This window comes from Meles meles, chromosome 19 (genome assembly GCF_922984935.1).
Source record: "Meles meles chromosome 19, mMelMel3.1 paternal haplotype, whole genome shotgun sequence".
Taxonomy (NCBI): domain Eukaryota; kingdom Metazoa; phylum Chordata; class Mammalia; order Carnivora; family Mustelidae; genus Meles; species Meles meles.
In genome coordinates this window covers 26,931,782-26,954,464 of record NC_060084.1, presented here as the reverse complement: position 1 = coordinate 26,954,464, position 22,683 = coordinate 26,931,782, and the positions used below count along the sequence as shown (strand labels likewise).

General features: G+C 44.5%; 2 protein-coding genes across 5 annotated transcripts in view; one reads left to right on the top strand and one right to left on the bottom strand.

Annotated features, from left to right (window-relative positions):
- CPNE2 (copine 2) overlaps positions 1-1,387 on the top strand; it is a 45,826-nt gene extending 44,439 nt beyond the window's left edge. For both annotated transcript variants that reach the window (XM_045989165.1, XM_045989164.1), the window contains exon 16: positions 829-1,387. In XM_045989165.1, coding sequence (XP_045845121.1) covers positions 829-936 — 108 coding nt within the window. In that variant the 3' untranslated portion in view covers positions 937-1,387. The remainder of the gene's footprint in view (positions 1-828) is intronic.
- A 6,043-nt stretch (positions 1,388-7,430) lies between these two features.
- PSME3IP1 (proteasome activator subunit 3 interacting protein 1) overlaps positions 7,431-22,683 on the bottom strand; it is a 36,467-nt gene continuing 21,214 nt past the window's right edge. For all 3 annotated transcript variants that reach the window (XM_045989168.1, XM_045989167.1, XM_045989166.1), the window contains 2 exons: positions 18,600-18,664; positions 7,431-7,804 (listed from right to left, as the gene is read on the bottom strand). In XM_045989168.1, coding sequence (XP_045845124.1) covers positions 7,587-7,804; positions 18,600-18,664 — 283 coding nt within the window. In that variant the 3' untranslated portion in view covers positions 7,431-7,586. The remainder of the gene's footprint in view (positions 7,805-18,599; positions 18,665-22,683) is intronic.

The following is a 22,683-nucleotide window of genomic DNA, read 5'->3' as shown; positions in this document are numbered from 1 at the left end:
CTCTGTGCCTATCTGCAGGTAACCCAGGGTCTGCCCACAGGGTCACTGCCTAGCAGCTGGACCCACCAGGATCCCGGGGGGAGCAGTTTCAGATGCCACCCCGTCACCTGGGGGCCCAACTTTTAATTAACTAGAAGCTTACTTCATGGCCTTGGACAAGTCCCTGACCTCTCAGACCTTGGTTCCCTCAGCCATAGGACCTCTTGGGCTTGTGTGGCACAGATCCCACAAGCCAGTCCTAACAAGAACTTATCACTTTGTTTTATACCCAGTAGTGCTCCCCCCTCAGTGTCCTCTGGGTTTTACCTGAGGTGGTCCAACTCCTTCCTCTAGAGCCTTAACTTCCTGAGGCCAGATGCTGGGCCACGGCCCTCCATTCATGCACAGGACACTGACTGAGCACCTCCCCAGGGCTGGCCTGAGGCTGAGCATTGAGCAGTGAGCCAGACACTCCCAGCCCATTTATGTGGGCCAAGAAGGTGCTCAGGAAGTGTCTGTCAAGTGAGTAGGCTGTGTGGCTCGCCTCCACCGACTCTTTCCCTGAAAAGCCTCCCACAGACACATTCATCTTAAGATGTGATCCCCGGGCCTCTTAAGGTGCTCAAGGAAAGAGAGAGACTTCACATAAAGGAAAAGCTCTGCTAGCAGTGGGGTTTCAGGCCCCAGACTGGGACAAGGGTTGCAAGTTCTAGACAGCCCTGGCCCTCGGCCCTGATTCTGTCCTCCAGGGCCACCTTCTCTAGGAGCAGACTGGGCACGGTGTCCCTCCCCACAGTCTTCCACTGACCTTTCCTATCTCCCCTCTCCACCTCACCCTCGGCCCCGCAGGCGGCAAAAGAGACCTTGGCCAAAGCTGTGCTGGCGGAACTGCCCCAACAAGTCGTGCAGTATTTTAAGCATAAAAACCTGCCCCCCACGCACTCGGAGCCTGCCTGAGCGCCAGCCCGGGCCCAGCAGCAGCATGCCGGCTGGGCCCCCGCCCTCCCCAGGAACGTGCACGCTCACCCTGCTTCCTTGTGGGTGGCCTTGTTTTTAACCGATCCACGTTTTCATTTTTTACAACCAGACCTCCACTCCCCCTCCTTCCCCCAGCCCAGCTGGGCTTCCTTTGTTGGAGCCGACAGATGATGCTTCCGGGCCAAACTGGCTTCCTCCCTACCCTTAAGTATTGAATGTACTTTGTATAATTTTAGTGGAATTATTGTTATTAAAGAGAAAATTTTTACAATCCTAACTGGCTTTTTCCAAGTAACTAGCTGCAGACCCTGAAGGAGTGTGTCCCCAGTGCATCCTTTGTGTCATTGCCTGCACCTACTTCCTGCTGTTTTTTTATACTGTGACTGTGTTCTATTTGTTATACTCAGGGTAATAAAGGAGTTTCCATGTCCCTGTGTCAGCGCCTTCCTCACCTGGGACCTGATGGGCTCACTGATCTGGGGAAGGAAACCTAAAAAGCTCTTTCCCCCAGCAAGGTAGGACCATCGTTTCTTCGCAGGGGCACACGGTCCACATGCCCAGTATTCACTCTGATCAACGGGCACGGGACTTGGCACAGAGCACAGGCTCCATAGGTAACTGCACAGACAAAATGCCCTGGGCCCCTGCTAGCAACCGGAGCCCCTGCAGAGCCTAAACCAGTCCCGGGGTCCTCAGGCCCAGCCACTAGCCCCTGTTCCCCAGGTTTCTGTGCCCCCAGTAACAACGGTTCTACTAAGTGCTGTTTCCAGCTCCACATTAAGACTTCTGCAGGCATAATCTTGATGAAATCTTCCAGTAGCCGATAGGCTATGACTGTGACCGTTGCAGAGATGAACTGAGCAGAGCAGCTCATCCAATCCCACAGAGGTGGAGCTAGAACTTACACCCGGATCTGCCCGATCCCAGAGCCTACACTTACTCCACAGCATCTTCCTCTGACTCTGCAAGGGAGTCTGCTCGACTTGCTAATAAATTTGTCCTTTCTCTACACTGAATCTGGGAGGTCTGTTATCCTGATCCACTCTCCCACGTCAGTCATTGTCACTGGGGCCCACTAGACCTGGGCTCCCACCAGCATGCCACCTCTAGGTGCCTAGTAGCCTCAGGAACCCGTGTCTACCTGGTGAGAGCGAGTGAGGGAGACCTTCATCCTCAGCTTCCAATGCCCTGCTGGTTGTGCAGCCACAAGTCAGCTGAACTATCCTTTAGGGACACCTTCACTTCTGAGAGGGCTGCTGGAGTGCACAGAGCCCCATTTTCCCAAGGACCTTTGGGAAATCAGAGTACAATGGCCCAGGGAGCCAGCTGGCAACATGGGATAGAACTGCAGGGTGAGGGCATCTGGCTCCTTCGGTCCGGGCCTAACCCCTGCTTGGGCCAGCTGTAAGACTGCATGTTAGTCAAAACAACAGCACAAGTCTGCTTATCTGCCCACTGCTCAGCAGCTGGGATGAGTCTAGCTGGATGTCACATCCAGGGAAGTTTGTACCCATCCAAGCCTGCAATAATCTGTCAAGTTCTGCAGTCAGATGCTTTACCCCTGAGCCGTACCCACTAATCTATCAAGCTATGATTTACCAGAGGTCTCTAAAGGGGAGCAGCTTTCTCCTCCCAGCCCTACATCCCCTCCTTAGCCCTCAGGGGACAGGTATATTGGGGGAACCACTTCTCATGCAGACCTCTCCTCTACACCTCCCCATGGGAGGAATTTACCAGACTGGTAAAACTGGAAAGACAGACATCGACTGGGCCATGGGTCGAGTCCCTGCCTTATGCTGGTGTCCATCCCCAACACTCAAATTCTTATGGACCACCTACCTCGGGTATGGTGGCCATGGCCCTCACCTCCAGGCTTCACAGGAGCAGACCCCAACATCTCTTTCTTCCCCCTTCTCTGCCCAGATTGAGTGGATCAAACAAGCAAGCCCTCTCCCAGTTGGCTCAAGTTCACAGGGGAAAGCAATGTGCCCAAACTCCCGACCAGGCCAAATGACCACTTAAAACAACAAACCAAAATAAGTCCCAGGGATGTAACGTACAGTATGGTAACTACAGTTAATAACACTGTATTGTATATCAGAAAGCCACTAAGAGCATAGATCTTAAAAGCCCTCATCACAAGAAAAGTGGATGGACCATTCTGCAATATATACAAATACTAAATTGTACACCTGAAACTCATGTCAATAGTACCTCAATGAAAACAAACAGCCTTGGTGATGCTGATGCTTGGTTTTTGGTACGTGGACAGCAAGCTGAAAAGTGAACTTGGAAAAGATCCCTTCACCCTTGCATCATTGCTGCTAAGGCCTGGACACTAGCATTTGTTTAAAATTTCCACTGAAACCAGAGAAGGCCACACTGAAAGAGTTAAAGGCTCAAAATTCTGGTCCTCTCAACTGTGCAGCTTCATGCAAGTCACTGAACCACTATGAATTCCCATTTTCCCTATAAAGTGTAGAGAAGGGCTGCTTCACAGGACTTTTTTTTTTTTTTTAGGATGAAAGACACTGCAGTCCACAAATGTTCCAAACCTGGGCACGGGATGGCTCAGTTAAGTGGCTGCCTTTGGCTCAGGTCATGATCTCAGGGTCCTGGGATTGAGCACTGAGTTGGGCTCCCTGGTTAGCAAGGAGCCTGCTTCTCCCTCTGCCCCTCTACCTCTCCCCCCAAAATAACTTAAATCCTTAAAAACAAAACAAAACAAACAAACAAAAAAAACCCAAACAGTGCCTGGCATACACAGCAGGCCTCAGTATCAAATGAATGAATGAAACAAATCCACATAAAGCATAATGATGTGCCTATTACTGAAACAGCCAGTGTGAAGCCCTGCCAACAGCTCAGAGCTGTCTCTGGGTCTTGCTGCCCTTCTCCTCTACAAAGCTCTGAGGCTGGGCCACATTCTGCCTGTCATTGCTGTGACACTCCCATTCTCCCCATCCATAGCTCCAGCAGGTAAGGGAGCAAAACGTCAGCCCTTGCCAGCGTCACTAAGGCATGAATGTGCAACTGGCTTGTGTTCACCCTGTGACTACAGGACGTTGCCAAGATTCTAGCCTCCCACCAAGCAGAACTTACATTCCATACTGTTATGCGTAAGTGGGCTGGGCATGCCAGAAAATCAAGACAACACTCAAGTCCCAATGATGGTGCACTGCCACTGAGCTCTCCTTGTTGTTTTTCTGGAAGGGGCTTAAGACAACAGCTGAGCCATATACCCACGAGTAGGACACCCGAGCCAAGGAACCGGGTGTGCCTAAGCAATTAACATTTAGCTGAGAGGGAAGCGTACAGCAGAAGCTGGTGGTTCGAGCTCCGACGACCAGATCTGACCCTTCATCATGTCGGTGTTCTAGCTGCAACTAAGGAATGCCAGTAGGAGGGGAAGACCTGCCATAAATCCCCACTACGGAAGCTCTGGCCACCCTACCCAGAAACAGGGGAGGCCAGCACTATCAGGGCTACTGAGGATGGCTACCATTTACTGAGCACTGTGCCAGATCCCGCACCAAGTCCCTAAGCCAGACTTTCTCTCTCACCAGAAAGTTGTATCGTCATTTCTATCTACCAAGGATGGAATGAAGCCCAGAGAGGTTAAGGAGCTTGCCCCACTGACCCAGCTAGTAAATGTCTGGCTCCAAGCTCCTAACCACTGCAGTATAATCCAGGGAAGGGGGAAGTAGGCTTCGTTCTCAGGGAGAAGCAGAAGCAGTGGGGGGAAGTCTGAGACAAAAGCGGCCTGGGTAGAAAGGAGGTAGCCAGAAGGGAAGAACCCATGGAATGAGGATGCAAAGAGCTGGCCCAGGTCACTTCTAGTTAAGGGACCAACTTCCAGTCTAAGACGCACCTGAAGCCGGCTCTTCTCTCCTCCTGGGACCTGAGACGAGGGAAGGAAATGGAAACAGATCACCAGCCACCTCTCTGGGTCCAGTAACCTCAGCTCCCCTGCTTTTTATAGATGGAAAGATTGATGCTCTGAATTTCATGCTTTCTCCCCATTTTCGGGTAATAGGGCCAAAAGTCAGAAGTAGTTGACAGGGCATAGCGTGACACAGGCTAAATGATATAGAAATAACTGGCAAACAGGCTTTCTCCCTTGCCTGGTTCAAGAGTTGTAAGAATATTACCACTCAGGGGCACCTGGGTGGTCGGTTAAGCAGCTGCCTTCGGCTCAGGTCATGATCCCAGGGTCTCAGGCTCTCTGCTCTGTGGGAAACCTGCTTCTCCCTCTTCCTCTGCCTACTTCTTGTGCTCTATCAAAAATAAATAAATAAATAAATAATAAAAATACTACCACTCGGGACAATGTAAGTAGGTTTCAAGAAACCCCACCATACCGGTTGTCATTAGCCTTTCTTCCTAATTATTAAACCCCAATTATTTATTTATTCAGGCCTGAGGGCACACTTTATGGATTAAAGGAGTCCCTGTTTTTTCTATCCTGGGTTTGAACCACACCGTCTACACTGGCTGCTTTTCAAGGCTGCTTCCTCTACCAGGGAGACCTGGCCCTGCTCTGCCAGTCATGGTTCTGTGGGACCTGTGTCTCCCAGGAGTTTACACCAACAGGGACAGTGAACACGATGAGATGATCACCACTGACTCTCAGTCTCCCGTGATACCAGAGAGCAGAAATCTCCCTCTGCGGAGCCTCAACCTTCTCAACACAATCTAGCTACGTTAGTAGACGGGGAGGGAGTTGGGTCCCAAGATCCCGTATAGGAAAAGCAAGATCTTGTTCTCAGACAGGTGGATTAGCTTTCAAGTTTTAATCCCTATCACCTTTTGTCCCCTTCTCCTAACAACAGAGGCCACAAGGTACAGTTATGGCTTCCTAAAAATCCAATCACAGGGGTGCCTGGGTGGCTCAGTCGGTTAAACATCTGCCTTAGGCTCAGTTTGTGATGGGCTCGAGCCCCTCATCGGGCTCCTGGCTCAGTGGGGAGCCTGTTTCTCCCTCTCCACCCCCCACTCATGCTCTTTCTCTCAAATAAAATCTCAAATAAAATCTTAAAATAAAAAAAGTCAAACCACATCGAGATGGTGACTCTGACTCCTCGGTCTGCCTCCCAAAACGGCGTGAGGTTGCTCTGGGTACATGCTGTAATGATGACAGCTCAATCGCAGGAACAATGGAGCAGAGAAGCAGAAGGTGCCTACACAGTTTTACCTAAATGTCTTGTTTGTTAGGATGGAGCCGAGGCGCCTGTGCCGACAGTCAGGAACAATTAGCACGGTCCTGAAAAGGAAGAAGGATTCACAAGGCATCACTTGTGGGTGAAGGGAAGTCACCATCTGCTAACGGGCACCAGAGTGTCACTGCATTGGAAGGGGAGAGGCAGTGGGTTGGAGGAGATCCAGGGGCCTCTCTGCCCACATTAAAAATGAGTAGCTGCTCTGCCTGCCAGCACCACAGTGTCAACACATTCTGTGTGTGTCTCTCTCTGTCTCACACCCAAAAAAGTAGAAACAATTGACGTAGGAACCCAGGGGAAGAGAGAACTGTATAGACTCATTCTCCTGGAGCAGGGGCGCTTATAGATGTTTTTGTTTTTGCTTTTCAAGACCATGCCTCCCTCTAACTTCATCTCTCTCTATCCCGGAGGGAGAGCCTCTGCCTCCCTTAAGGAGACAGGTGGAACAGTGCCTCAAGGTCTTGGTTGCACACAGTCTTGGAGCTGCCCTGTGCAGGAAGGGGGGGCCCAGAGGGGAGGAAAGGACAGGGCAGCACCTTTAGGCCACAAAGAACTTCCACAGTTAGAAGCCTCAACTACAAACGTTCCAAACAGAGAGGGGCCTTGACAGAGCACAGAGTAAAGTCAGAAAAGCCCAGTGTGTCCCACGGCTGGCACTCAGAATTCCAGAAGCTGCTAGAAATAAGCCATCTCGTCTACATACCTACCAGGGCTTCTGCTTTCTGGCCATGATGAAATGAGGTAAGTCCCATGTTTGTTTCTCTAAGTTTTAGGGGCTTAAAGGGCATTGGATGGAGGGAGTGGGAGGAGAAGGAATAAGGAAAAACTCCACAATGAGTGCTGAGTGACACTCCTGGGAGATGTAGTTTATAATCTTTACTTAGTCACACAACATCAAGAATCGGTCAGTTCCAAGGGGGTGCAGTTCACCTGGGGCCTCCCTCCCCCCACCCCCCAACATGCTCCACAGCGCTGTACAACCACACGGTGCACTCAGCTAGAAGAGAAGGGTTAAATGATGCCTGTCCCATAAAACTGCCCTTGCTTCTCTGTGCTGTCAGGAAGGGAAACAAAGAAAATAAGAAAGCAACAGGATCCATACACTTTGCACACCAGCGGGTGCCTATCTTCCCGGGCATTTCCGGGGGAACTTCAGCGGAGCCGCGGCCCCCGCCCCACCACCGCAGCAAGGGAAGAGGCAGCAAGACAGGGCTGCACACCTGCACTGGAGTGGAAAGAGAAACCAAACACAAGTTGGGCCACAGTGGATTCTGGCACATTTTTAGATGAGGTTAAAAATGTCACGGTGTGCACAGGAAGCGGGCAAAGGAGTTCTGAGGGAGGGGATGCCCGGAGGTGGAACAAACCGACCGGTCTATGCGGGCAGGAGCTCTGGGAGGGACACGGGAGCTAAGGAGCCTCTAGGAAGGTGTTGGTTCTGAAGATGGAGGAGACGATCTTGCCGGTGGCGTTGATCGTGCCTTCGCTGTCTGAACTGGACTCGGAGTCGCTGCTCCCGGAGTAGGCGCCCAAGCCCGGGAGGATGCCAATGCAGACCGCAGCTGAGGGGCAGTGGATGGAAGGGGTGCTCAGGGACGTGCTGCCAAGAGACATGCAGGACGGGGCTTCTGCAAGACAGGAGGAAGGGCCATGACTTCACCTCCATTCCCAGAGCTGACCGAGAACTTGCCACCGTGCCCCAGGCTTTACCGTGAAGCCCCAACCACCCTATGGAGTCAGCACCACCGGCACCCGTGTCTGACAGCTGTGTTCCTTTTTCACCATTGACAAAACTGACGCCATGCTCAGAGAATGTTTTAAGAGCATGCAGAATGTGACCAAGTAGCTAGGGTTCTTCTTGCCCCAGGAAACCCAGAACCATGGTAGCACCTGAGAGATGGAAAACCTCGATCTAGAAAATATGGGGACTTGAGGATGAGAGGAAAACTTAAGGACTCTACTTCACCCCTCTCGTTGCCTCTAAATGTTTCCAGCCTCAGTGAATCTCTACAACAACCTGATATATAGGTATCCCCCATTTTACTGATGAGGGGGGTCAAAGGACTAGGCCAAGGTTAAAGGCCACTGAGAGTAAAAAATGTTAAACCAAATCTGACTCAAAAAATTGGGATGCCTAGGTGGCTTAGTCGGTTAAGCATCCAATTCTTTGTTTTGGCTCAGGTCGTGAGATCGAGCCCCATGTTAGGCTCCAAGCTGAGCATGGAGCCCACTTGGGATCCTCTCTCTCCCTGTGCCTCTCAACACCCAACCCCTGCCAACTCACGCATGCATGTTCTCCTTCTCTCAAAAATGATAACAAGGTACTAAAACAATACCAGAGCTCACCATGGAGTAAGGGCTGGAGTTCAAACCTTACTGTCTCAGGCTGACAAGCATATACCTTTCTAGGCTTTTGCCTTAACAAGCCCCTAAGGAACACTTCACGTAAATGTGAAAAGGACACGTGGTTCCAAAGTATACGCAGTCAGGAGTAAGTCACAAATACCACTGAGAAGCGAAAAGAGATCTCCAGTGGCCAATACACGGAGTTCAGGAGCTCACTGTATTCACTCGTCTTACAGGAAGTTCTGATAGGGGAAGAGATGCTGCCGAAGAAAGACAGCAGTGAAACACGGAGACACAGAAAAGTGAAATGAGAGCTGACACCGCTCGTAGAGATGGTGGTAACGAGACGACAGGAAAGCAGAGGCATAGTTTCAACAAATACACGAAAGCAGATTTCTTTGGGATACAAAGAGTTCTTCCAAAATCAACCAACCAACCAATCAACCGCTGAATAGAAAAGGGGACAGGGGTGCCTGGGTCGACTGAGTGTCTCACTCGTGATTTCGGCTCAAGTCATGATCTTGGGATCATGAGATTGAGCCCTGCGTTGGGCCCTGCACTCAGCAGTCCTCTGCTTGAGGCCTCTCCCTCTCCCTCTGGCTCTCCAAGCTTTGCTCACTTGTGCTCTAAAACAAATATAAATCTTTAAAAATAAGTGGACAGAAGGCATGAATAGTTAACAGGAAAAGAAAAAAATGGCATTTAAACTTGGGAGAATGGGGGAACCTGGGTGGCTCAGCTGGTGAAGCATCTGCCTTCAGCTCAGGTCATGATCCCAGAGTCCCAGATCAAGCCCCACATTGGGCTCCCCACTGAGCAGGGAGCCTGCTTCTCCATTGGACCTTCCCCACTATTGTGCTTTCTCTCAAGATAAATAAAATCTTTAAAAATAATAAATCAATAAAATGGGAGAATAAACAATCTATAAGGAGGGAAGTTATGGGCAACAGGCATCTTCGCGTGTTGTTCAGAAATGCAGGGCAGTGTCCTTCGAACTTAAACTATGTTCATATAAGATCATTCCCTCCAGTGCTATTAGTAGCAGGAACCAAAAGGTTCATTATGACCAAGGGTGGGGGGGGCACCTGGGTGGCTCAGTGGGTTCAGCCTCTGCCTTTGGCTCAGGTCATGATCTCAGGGTCCTGGGATCAAGCCCCGCATCGGGCTCCCTGCTCAGCAAGGAGCCTGCTTCCCCCTCTCTCTCTGCCGGCCCCTCTGCCTACTTGGGATGTCTCTGTCAAATAAATAAATAAAATCTTAAAAATAAAGACCAGTCTCTCTGCTCAGCAGGGAGCCTGCTTCCCCCTCTCTCTCTGCTTGCCTCTCTATCTACTTGTGATCTCTCTCTATATATCAAATAAATAAAATCTTAAAAAAAAAAAAAATAAAGACCAGTGTAAGGGACTACGATTCAGCCATAAAGAAAAGTAATGCCTCTGTGTACTGGTATGGAATGGTCTCCAAGACACCACGCTATATGAAAGAGGCAAGGCTATGTGTAAGCTACAGTCTGTGGGGACAGGGAATGCCCACGGACACGCATGATAACGTCGGAAACAATACATATAAGACTCTAACAGTGACTGCCCTGGGGAGATCAGCTGAGTGGTCAGACAATAGGGGAGACTTAACTTTTTACTCCACATACTTTTGCCCCTTTTGAATTTCTTTTATGTGTGTATAGTACCTATATAGATAATTTTTTAGAAAAGCAAATGCAAAAGTTCAAAGAGAATCATCATCTACTTAAATTAGGGAGGAATAGTCCCACATATCTGTCTAAGCCCAAGGGCAGCTCTGTATTACAGCCAGGAAGACTGTAGAAGAAGGGAAAGTCTAATGATAAGAAGGCCTGCTGGTCTGTATTCTCTTATCTGTAAGCCTCCTGAAGGCAAGGGCTCTTTCTTTACCACTGTCTCCTAGGCACACAGCATGGGGCCTAGCACAGAGCAAGACAGCATTCACAATGCACTGAAGACATTTTATAGAAGTTCACTGCAAACAGCTAAATTTGGGGGTGGTGGTGGTGAAAATTTGGGACACAACATCAAATTGTACACCATTCACTACTTGAACATCCATTGTATTATTTTCACATACTCAGTGACATTTTCAATATTCTGTTAGAAATATTTGGTTAAGGGGCACCTGGGTGGCTCAGTCATTAAGCATCTGCCTTCGGCTCAGGTCATGATCCCAGGGGCCCGGGATCCAGCCCTGTGTCAATGGGAAGCCTGCTTCTCCATCTCCCACTATCCCTGTTTGTGTTCCCTCTCTCATTGTGTCTCTATCAAATAAATAAATACAATCTTAAATAAATAACAAAGTAGTTTAAAAAAAGAAGAGAAAAAAAATATTGGCTTAAGGGGCACCTGGGTGGCTCAGTCAGTTAAGTGTCCACTGTCAGCTCAGATGACCCCAGGGTCCTAGGATCAAGCCCCAAGTCAGACTCCCAGCTCAGTGGGGAGCCTGCTTCTTCCTCTCCTCTCCGCTTGTGCTCACTCTCTGTCGCTATCTCTCAAATAAATAAATAAATGAGGGGCGCCTGGGTGGCTCAGTGGGTTAAGCCGCTGCCTTCGGCTCAGGTCATGATCTCAGGGTCCTGGGATCGAGTCCCGCATCGGGCTCTCTGCTCAGCAGTGAGCCTGCTTCCATCTCTCTCTCTCTCTGCCTGCCTCTCTGTCTACTTGTGATCTCTCTCTGTCAAATAAATAAATAAATAAATAAATCTTAAAATAAATAAATAAATAAATAAATAAATGAATGAATAAAACCTAAAAACAAACAAACAGACAAACAATTTGGTCAAAATAAAACCAACTGAACCCACAACCTGGGGCACCTGGTTGGCTCAGCATTAAGCATCTGCCTTAGACTCAGGTCATGATCTCAGGGTCCTGGGATCGAGCCCTACATCAGACTCTCTGCTCAGCGGGGAGTCTGCTTTTCCCTCTCATTCTCCCTCTCTGCTCTCCTTTTCTCTCTCTTTAAAGATTTTCAAAAAATCTTTTTAAAAAAAGTGCTATCTTATAAGGTATGAATCAGTTACCCAGAAAAGTAATTTATGCGAAGCTGTTCAGTGAGATGTCATTTTATTAAGTATTTCAAGGGTGAATTGAATTTTAGTCTCTAACTTAGATACAAAAGGAAGATTAAGTTCAGAGTACCTGTGCAAAGGATGGAAGCCAGCCACAGAAATGAAACCAAGGAGGGGTGCCTGGGTAGCTCAGTCGGTTAAGCCTCTGACTCTTGGTTTCAGCTCAGGTCATGAGACCTGTCATGAGACTGCCTGACAGTCTCTCTCTCTCTCCCTCTCTGTCCCCCCCATCCCCCGCCAAATGAATAAAGAAAGAGAGAGAGAAAGAAAAAAGAAGAGGGGCGCCTGGGTGGCTCAGCGGGTTGAGCCTCTGCCTTCGGCTCAGGTCATGATCTCGGGGTCCTGGGATCGAGCCCCGCATCGGGCTCTCTGCTCTGCGGGAAGCCTGCTTCCTCCTCTCTCTCTGCCTGCCTCTCTGCCTAGTTGTGATTTCTCTCTGTCAAATAAATAAAATATTAAAAAAAAAAAAAGAAAAGAAAAAAGAAGAGAAAAAGAAAAACGAAACGAAACTCAAGGAATCTGGACCATGGTGGCATCAGCAGAGTTTCAGTGAAAAGACCAAATCCCTCGATTATCTAGGTTTCAAGAAAGAAAAGAGACTGCAATTCTGACAAATTTCATTCCAAAAATAGTTACACTGTCCAAGAGAACAAAATGGTGCCCTCTGATCTCACCCATTTGGTGAAGTTTCCTGCCAACTTCTGCATTTGCAGGACCACGTTGTCATACCAAATTAACACCGAAAATTACTAATAGAGAATGTTTTTGGGATTCAAACAGACGCGTGACTTGACAGCCAATGGGGCCAATTGTGCATTCATTCACGGGCTCTGTTTGGAGCTGAAGTTCAGAGCCTCCAGTGGGGAAGCCTGAATCTTCATTAGGGTCACAGAGCTATCTTCTGGGAGAACTAAAGGGACGCTTCTGCCATGGACGAGACTCTCAAGCAAGCTTTCAGGGAATATTCTTCCTGTGGGGCCTCAGCGTCTATCAGAAGAGGGTATTTCATGCCCAGCTGTAAAAATGCCGCTGTGAGAATGGAGTGGGGAGGACAAAGGGATTAAGAAAGTTGGCTCTGCAACATGGTGTCTGCCCAAGATAGTTTGAAAAAGCCACACAAGTTTTCCTTTCTACTGACTAATGCGAATAGTTCCTACAAGGGAATAAGCACCAGATACAGGGCTACTAATTAACCAGTTGAAGTACGTTCAAGATTTCTGTAAAGTTTTATATACCTATGTGTATACAGACACATGTAACCCTATTTAAGCAGCCAATTTAGCAGGTTTCCTATATATTAAACAGATACCAGTGAAATGGAGCTCCCATATTACTGATGGGAATGTAAACTGCCATAACTTCTTTGCAGGGGGGTTGCAATATTTATCTGAATTACAAATGTATATCCTCTCCATCCCAATAATTCTTTTAAGTATTTACTCTAATATATCATGAATGTGATGAATGATGCATGTACAAACTTATTTAATGAAACCTCATACCAAAGAAAAAATGGAAACAATCTAAATTTTCATAATAATAGGGGCTCCTGGGGGGCTCAGTCTGTTAAGCGTCTGACTCTTGATTTCGGCTTAGGTCATGATCTCAGGGTTGTGAGATCAATTCCTGCATTGGGCTCCATGCTCAGTGGGGAGTCTGCTTGAGATTCTCTCTCTCCCTCTGCGCCTTTCCCAACTTACATGTGCACAAGCTCTCTCTCTAAAATAAAAAAAATCTTAAAAAAAAAAAAGGATAAATATACTACGGTACAGTCATATAACGGAATACTACACAGTCTTATAAAAAGAATGAAGTTCTTTGTGTAGAGATGTGTAATGATCCCCAAGGTACAAGTGAATTAAGCAATGAACAGAAGAGTGTGTTATTAAAATACTAACAATGATGACAGGAAGTACAAACCAACATATGAAGTATTCTTGCCAAATAACCAACTTGAATTAATTGGGCTCTAGATCTAGTTACCATTTTACAGGAAAAAGAGGAACAAAGGAACACTGTGGAGATGCGATCAGCAAAATCTAGAGTATGGGAAACTCCGCGGGACAAAGACCCAGTTTCTTCACAAAAACAAAGGAAACAAAAAAATACAAAAAGGAAGAACTTCTTATAGGTCAAATGAGACTTAGACGATATAATAGTCTATTGTAAAATGCCACATGATGGCAATATTCTCATAGTGACCTATAGACTCAAGCAATCCCTATCAAAATCCCAACTGCTTTTTTTTTTTTTAAGATTTTATTTATTTGACAGACAGAAATCACAAGCAGGCAGAGAGGTAGGCAGAGAGAGAGGAGGAAGCAGGCTCCCTGCCAAGCAGAAAGCCCGATGCGGGGCTCGATCCCAGGACTCTGGGATCATGACCTGAGCTGAAGGCAGAGGCTTTAACCCACTGAGCCACCCAGGCGCCCCGCCAACTGCCTTTTTATTGAAATTGACAAGTTGATCCCCAAATTCATGTGGAAATGCAAGAGACTTCGAATAACAAAAAACGATCTTGAAAGAAAACAAAGTTGGAGGACTCACACTTCCCAATTTCAGAACTTTCTAGAGGCTATAGTGATCAAGACTGTGTGGTAATGGCGTAAGGAAAGACACATAGATCAATTGAAGAGAGGAGTCCAGAAATAAACCCATACATGTTAGTTAACTGTTTTTCAGCAAAATGCCATGACAATTCAGTCTGGTAAAAATAGCCTTTTCAACAAATGGTGCAGACCAACTGGATATACACACAGAATGAAAATGCATCCCTACTTCAAACCATAAACAAAAAATAATGCAAAATGGATCAAAGACCAAAATGCAAGAGCTAAAACCGTAAAACTTTTATAAGAAAACACAGGTGTAAGTTTATAAGAAAACACAGGTACAAGTTTTCAAGACCATGGATTAGGCAATGGTTTCTTAGACAGGACACCTAAAGCATAAGCAAACTAAAGGAAAAATAGCTAATTTGTATGTCCTCAAAATCTAAAAATTATATGTTTCAAAGGACTTGATCAAGAAAACAAAAATACAAAAAAAAAGAGAAGAAAAAAGGAAAAAAGAAAAAGAAAATGAAAATACAACCCACAATAAGGAAGACCATATTTGTAAATCACTTACATGAGAAACGTCTACTATCCAGAATACATAAAGAATTCTTACAGCTCAACATTAAAAACACAAGTAACCCAATTTATTTTTTTAATTTTTATTTTTAAAAGATTTTATTTATTTATTTGACAGACAGAGATCACAAGTAGGTGGAGAGGGAGGCAGAGAGAGATGAAACGGCGGTTCCCCACCGAGCAGAGCGGGGGGGCGGGGGGGATCCATCCCAGGACCCTGAGATCATGATCCTAACCGAAGGCAGAGGCTTAACCCACTGAGCCACCCAGGTGCCCTACAAGTAACCCAATTTAAAACAGGCTCAGGATTTGAGTAACTATTTCTCCAAAGAAGATATACAAATGACCAATAAGTACATAATGCCATCATCATTAGGGAAATGGAGTATCACTTCACACCCATAAAAATGAACAGAATAAAAAAAAGACAATAACAAGTGTTGATAAGGATGTAAAGGGACGCCTGGATGGCTCTGTGGGTTGGGGGTCTGCCTTCAGCTTGGGTCCTAATCTCAGGGTCCTGGGATCAAGCCCCACCCACATTGGGCTTCCTGCTCAGCAGGGAGTCTGCTTCTCCCTCTCCCTCTGCCCCCAACCCCCACTCGTGCTCTCCCTTTCTCTCTTGTGCTCACTCTCAAATAAATCAGTTTTTTGTTTTTTTGTTTTTTAAAAGGATGTAAAGAAACTGGAACCTTGGGTGCCTGGGTGGCTCAGTGGGTTAAACCCTCTGCCTTTGGCTTAGGTCACGATCCCAGGGTCCTGGGATCGAGCCCTGCATCAGGCTCTCTGCTCAGCAGGGAGCCTGCTTCCCCTCCTCTCTCCCTCTGCCTGACTCTCTGCCTACTTGTGATCTCTGTCTGTCAAATAAATAAATAAAATCTTTAAAAAAAAAAAAAAAGAAACTGGAACCTTCATATATTGCTGATAGAATGTAAAAATGGTACAGCTGCTTGAGAAAACAGTTTGGCAATTCCTCAGAAAGTCAACCATATAAACATAGAGTTACCATATGACCTAGAAATGCCATTTCTTGGTATACGCCCAAGAGAACTGAAAATAGTTGCTCACACAAAAATTTGTACATGAACGTTCATAGCAGCATCATTTAGAATAGTCAAAAAGTGTAAACAACCCAAATGGCCATGAACTGATGACTAGACAAACAAAATGCAGCATACCATACAATGGAAGATTATTCAGCTGTAAAAAGTACGGATACATGTTACAACACAGATGACTTTTGTACAGTGAAAGGAAGCTAAATACCAAATGCCATACACTGCATGATTTCATTTACATGAAATGTCCAGAAAAGGCAAATCCAGAGAAAAGTAGAAGAGCGGTTGCCAGTGGCTGGGGAGAGGGAAGAATGTGGAGTAACTGTTAAGGGCATGGGGCCTCTTTTTGGGGTGATGAAAATGTTTTGGAATTAAATAGTGATGATGAAAACACATTTTTGTGAACATACTAAAAACCACTGGATTGGGTCCTTTAAAAGAATGAATTTTATGGTGTATCTCAATATTTTTTTTTTAAGCCATCTAGGTCAAATACAATGTAAGTCTGATCCTTGCTTGAATCCTGGTTTTAAAAAAGTCAATTGCCAAGAAAAAAATGAGAAAATTGGGGAAAATGAGTATTAATTTGGTATCTGATAATATTTAGAAATTATTATTATTACTTTTAGTATAATAATGGTATTGTAATAACGTTAAAAAAACTTACTTTTTTAAGGATATGTAAAGAAGAATTACTGACAAAACAATATAATGTCTGCTATTTGCCTCAAAACACTATAGTTGAGAAGTTATAAATAAAACTGGACATGTATTGGGGCGCCTGGGTGTCTCAGTGGGTTAAAGCCTCTGCCTTCGGCTCAGGTCATGATCCCAGGGTCCTGGGATCGAGCCCCGCATTGGGCTCTCCACTTGGTCGGGAGCCTGCTTCCCCCTTCCTCTCTCTCCGCCTGTCTCTCTGCCTACTTGTGATCTCTGTCTGTCAAATAAATAAATAAAATCTTTAAAAAAAAAAAAAAGAGATTGGACATGTATTATAAACTGTTGAAGCTATATGATGGGGTTCATTATTCCATTATCGCATCGTTTGAATATGTTTTAAGTTACCTAAATTTTTTAATTTTAAAAGAATATATTTATAATTGCTTGTATATACATACAATAGCTCTGGATATATACATAAGAAATAACTGTTTCCCTCTCAGAAAGAACTGGATGGAAAAGGATACAGAATGTTGAAGGGGGACTATGTCCTTTTTATTTTTTATTTTAAAGATGTTATTTATTTATTTGACAGAGAGAGAGAGATCACAATTAGGCAGAGAGATAGGCAGAGAGAGGGGGGAAGCAGGATCTCTGCTGAGCAGAGAGCCCAATGTGGGGCTCAATTCCAGGACCCTGATATCATGACCTGAGCTGAAGGCAGAGGCTTAACCGTTCCACTGAGCCACCCAGGTGCCCCTCAATGTCCTTTTTAAAAGTAAATTCTAGGGATGCCTGGCTGGCTCAGTCAGTTAAGCCTCTGACTCTTGATTTCAGTTCAGGGGATGATCTCAGGGTTTGAGATCAAGCCTCAAGTTGGGTACCACACCCAGAGTGTCTCTCTGCTCCCTGGTTAAGATTGTCCCTCTCCCTCTCCTTCTGCCTCTCCTATTCTCTCTCGCTTTTCTAAGAGCAAAAAGTTATCAGCAACAGCTCACCATTACTGATGTCAGCAGATATATATTTTTTGCATTTTAAAAAGTTTTTATTTAAATTCCAGTTAAGGGGCACCTGGGTGGCTCAGTGGGTTAAAGCCTCTGCCTTCAGGTCAGGTCATCATCCCGGGGTCCTGGGATTGAGCCCCGCATCAGACTCTCTGCTCAGCAGGGAGCCTGCCTCCTCCTCTCTCTCTGCCTGCCTCTCTGCCTACTTGTGATCTCTCTTTGTCATATAAATAAATAAAATCTTTAAAAATAAATAAATAGGGCGCCTGGGTGGCTCAGTTGGTTGAGCGACTGCCTTTGGCTCAGGTCATGATCCTGGACTTCCAGGATCGAGTCCCGCATCGGGCTCCCAGCTCCTTGGGGAGTCTGCTTCTCCCTCTGACCTTCTCCTCTCTCATGCTCTCTCTCACTCATTCACTCTCAAATAAATAAATAAAAGCTTTTAAAGAAAGAATGAACGAAAGAAAGAAATTGCAGTTACTTGGCCATTATTTTTAAATATCCATTATTTTTTCAGAGAGAAATAAATATAAGCCCTGTTTTAGAGATGACCCACTGAATTTAGCACACCATCTCAATCCCACAGGGGGTCACAGGTAGAACTAAAAAACACTCTTGAATTTCTCATCCCTGATCCAGCCCTCAGGAATACTCACCTTCACTTACAACTCTGCGCCACTTGATACAGTGCCGGATTTGAGTGCATACAAGTAACCACCCAAGAAAGTACTTCTGTGAGACTGTATTAGGCTTCTAGCCTCAATCCAATCCAAGATCATCAAAAGCCAGGCATTCTACCTCTCACTGGTAGCCAGCCAGGTGAAATTAAGAAACCTGACATTTGGGGGAGACTGAGAGAAACCCTTCATGAGCAGGAGTGATAGGACCAGGGCTTTGTCTGTGGAAGCACTTCTGGGGGATCACTATTGTCATTTATCAATTCCACTGGTTTCTAACATATTGATGGGCAGGACAGCTGACATACTCGTGGGTATAAATCCTGTTTGGTAGAAAAACGCTTGCTTAGAGATCCATGCATTCCTTCACAGATACAATGCAGCCCAGCCCTGTACTACGGCTCACGTGTATTATGAATAAATAGTGAAATGGAAGCTGCCACCTACCTTGACTCTTGTCATCTGGGTCAGGGTCCGATTTCAGTCTTTTCACACTGTTGCCACTCTCTGAGCTGTAACAAAAAATATGGTAATTTGAGCTATGTCCAATCTTGGGGATTAAAACTTCAGGAAGCTCCAATAACCATTTATATGGGTCTCAGGTAGCCTCAAAGAACTGGGGTGAAATGAAAAAAGTCTTCATTTCAGGTTCTTAATCTCCTTCCAGTTATATTATTGTTATAAAAACAACTTAAACCCCTGGCCAATTCAAGGAGTGGAGCATTTTACATTCAAGCATCACCTAAACTTCAGATTCTTTGTTGTCCTTATCATCCATCTTGGTTAGAACCACAGATGGACTGCGGGAGTATGTGGACACATTCACAAAAGATAAAAATTTAGTTAAGTTCTTAAAGATTAATAGAAATCTCTCCTTGAGTGACATGCTAAAGATTCTGAAAATCACCCAAAATATCTTCACTGAATGTCAAAAGAATGTACTTCTCCTGCTGTGTAGCGTAGAGAAGGCATAATCATACCTCCAGCTCCACCATTACCACTAATATTGAGGGCAGTCAAAAAAAGAAAAAAAAGAATGCACTTCAACTAGGAAGAAATCTCAGAAAGAAGACCGTAATCACAGAAGGAAGGGTTAGTGAACAAAGAAACCGGCAAATACAATCTAATTTGTGTGTTAAACATGACCATACTAAGTTCTGGGCAGCAGTAGCATGTAAGGAAGACGTGATTATAGCTTCAAGTTCTAAGGTCGATGTATAATTTTGTAGGAAAGTAAGATAGCTATTTAACTTAGGTTTTGCGAAGTATTCCTGGTAAGCTGCAAGTTTAGCCACCAAAAACAGAACACAAATCCAAACTGGTAGAAAGAAAATGAACAAAATGTTTTTAAATGTGTAATTTTAAAAAACAGTATGAGGAAAAATATTTTTAAAGTAAAATGACAACATTAAGATAGCAGAAACTATAAAAAAATGCTAAAAAATCCAAGCCTACCTGTAAAACAAAATCAAGATCCTCAATTTAAAACCAGCTATTTGTAAGACACACCAAAAAATTTAACAAAAATAAAACAAAAACTTGAGACCCAGAAAGATTGAAAACAAAAGAAGAGTAAAAGAGTTACCAAAGCAAATACTAACCCAAAGAAGGCTGAGCTACCTATTATAATTTTAGGGAAAAAGAATTAAAGAGCAGAAACATTATAAGACATAAAATAGGTTAGTTTATAATCAAACATATTTTAATTCACTATGAAGAATAACAATTCTGAACATGTATGCTCCTAATTAAAGAGCTTAAAATATATATTCAACAGAATTCTGAAGAAAAATCAAGAAAACATCACTATAATGGGAGATTTCAAAATACTCAAGTACTGAGAAGGCAAGCAGACAAAGATGTAAAAACACAGAAGATTTAAACAATACAATTAACAAGCTTCTTTGGTAGTACCTACATGAAAACCAGAACAATTGCAAAAACGGATTCCTCTCAAGCTCACTTAGAACATTCACAAAAATTAACCTCAGGAATGGGTCACAAAGCGAGTTTAAAGCAATTTAAAAATCAGTACATATAAACCACAATGCAAGTAAAGCAGAAATCAGCAACAAAAGACAAGTATTACGTATCACAGACTCTAAGACACCACTGCTATAAGGTGTTAAAATGTGGGGGTGGGGAGGGGGAGCACCTGGCTGGCTCAGTGGGTTAAGCCTCTGCCTTTGGCTCAGGTCATGATCTCAGGGTCCTGGGATGGAACCCAGCATCAGGCGCTCTGCTCGGCAGGGAGCCTGCTTCCCCTCTCTCTCTGCCTGACTCTCTGCCTACTTGTGATCTCTGTCAAATAAATAAATAAATAAACAAAATCTTTATTTTAAAAAATGTGTGTGGGGGGGGGAGGTTCATCTTAGAACCTATGAAATATAGTTAGGTTACCTCAATATGTTTGGAAACTTTAAAAAAACTGTTTCTAATTTAGGAGTCAAAGAAGAAACCATAATGGATATTTAAAAATACTTAGCTGGAAATACAAAATTGTGTACAATAAAAGCTGAGGAAGAATTAGTTTTAGGTGCCTATAATTGAAAAGAAAAGCTGAAAATTAATTAGCTAGGTATCTGACACTCATTTGTAATAGAAATTATAAAAGAATAACCTTGAGGGAAGTAAAGAATATCCCAAAGAAGTTAGGAGAAATTAAGAAACTAGCTAAAATATGAATAAAATAATCCATCAATATCTGGGATGAAAAAGGGGACAATTATAAATAAAGCTGCAATCAGAAAAAAAAAAAATACTAACTTTAGCGAATGCATGTGAAACAAGACAAAATGGACAAACTCCCAGAAAATATAACTAAATAAAACTGACTCAAAAAAAAAAACATGAAGAAACCTAAATAGCCCTGTAATCCCAAATCTTAAAAAGCAGGGACCAAAATGATTATATAGAGGAGTTCTACCAAATTTTCACAAAACAGAACATTACCATCTTACACAAACTCCTCCAGAGAACAGAAAAAGACAGAACACTCCCTAAATCCTTCTATGAAGCTACTTTTAATCTTCATATCAAAATCAGAAAAAATAGGAGGGGGAGGGAAGAGACCAACTCTCTCACTTATGGACACAGACCAAACAACCTATACAAAATATCAGCAAACCAAACCCAGTGAGTTAAAAATAATTATAATACAGCACAAAATAGGGATTATAGTTAATAAGATTGTAATAATGTTTGGTAACTACACTTATAGTGAACCCTGAGTAATGCACAGAATTGCTGAATCATGTTATACATCTGAAACTAATACCACTGTATGTTAATCATACTTCAATTTAAAAAATTATTTTATTTTTTTAAAAGATTTTATTTATTTGACAGATCACAAGTAGGCAGAGAGGCAGGCAGAGAGAGAGAGAGAGAGAGGAGGAGGAAGTAGGCTCCCCACGGAGCAGAGAGCCCGATGCAGGGCTCGATCCCAGGACCCCCGGATCAACACCCGAGCGGAAGGCAGAGGCTTTAACCCACTGAGCCACCCAGGCGCCCCCTCAAAAAATTTTAAAATAACACATCACAGCCAAGCTAGTTTTTTGTTTTTTTGTTTTTTTTAAGATTTTATTTATTTGACAGAGATCACAAGTAGGCAGAGAGGCAGGCAGAGAGAGTGAGAGGGAAGCAGGCTCCCTGCTGAGCAGAGAGCCCAATGCGGGACTCGATTCCAGGACCCTGAGATCATGACCTGACCCAAAGGCAGCAACTTAACCCACTGAGCCATCCAGGCATCCCAGCCAAGCTAGTTTTATCACAGGAATATAACATAGAAAAATCCTTAAATTTTTCACCATAACAGAGTAAAAAAAAAAAAAAGTTACCGATTCAAAAGCAGAAAAAAATTGACAAAATTTAATAATTTGTGGCTACAAAAAACCTTATCAAACTAAGAAGGTAATTTCCTTAAACTACTAAAAGGTATCTTTTTTTTTTTAAAGATTTTATTTATTTGACAGAGAGAGATCACAAGTAGGCAGAGAGGCAGGGAGAGAGAGAGAGAGAGAGAGAGAAGGAAGCAGGCTCCCTGCCAAGCAGAGAGCCCTATGTGGGACTCGATCCCAGGACCCTGGGATCATGACCTGAGCCGAAGGCAGAGGCTTAAACCACTAAGCCACCCAGGCGCCCCTACTAAAAGGTATCTGATCAGCATCTGAAGTTCATTTTTCAATCTACAATACAACAATTTGTAATAAAGCCTTCATGAGCTAAATAAATAAATAAAAATAAAAGATCTGAAAAAACAAAAACAACAACTATTCTTAATGGTGAAAAGTTATAAATGTTCTGTCTAAAACAAGAATGTGCACAGTAATTGTTTCTAACATTTTACTGGTGGTTGCTTGGTGCAATAAGATATGAAAAAAAAAGAAAGAAAGAAAGAAAGAAAGAAAGAAAGAAATCAGGGGTTCCTGGGTGGCTCAGTCAGTTAAGCATCTGCCTTTGGCTCAGGTCATGATCCAGGGTCCTGGGCCCACATTAGGCTCCCCTTTCAGTGGGGAGTCTGCTGCTCCCT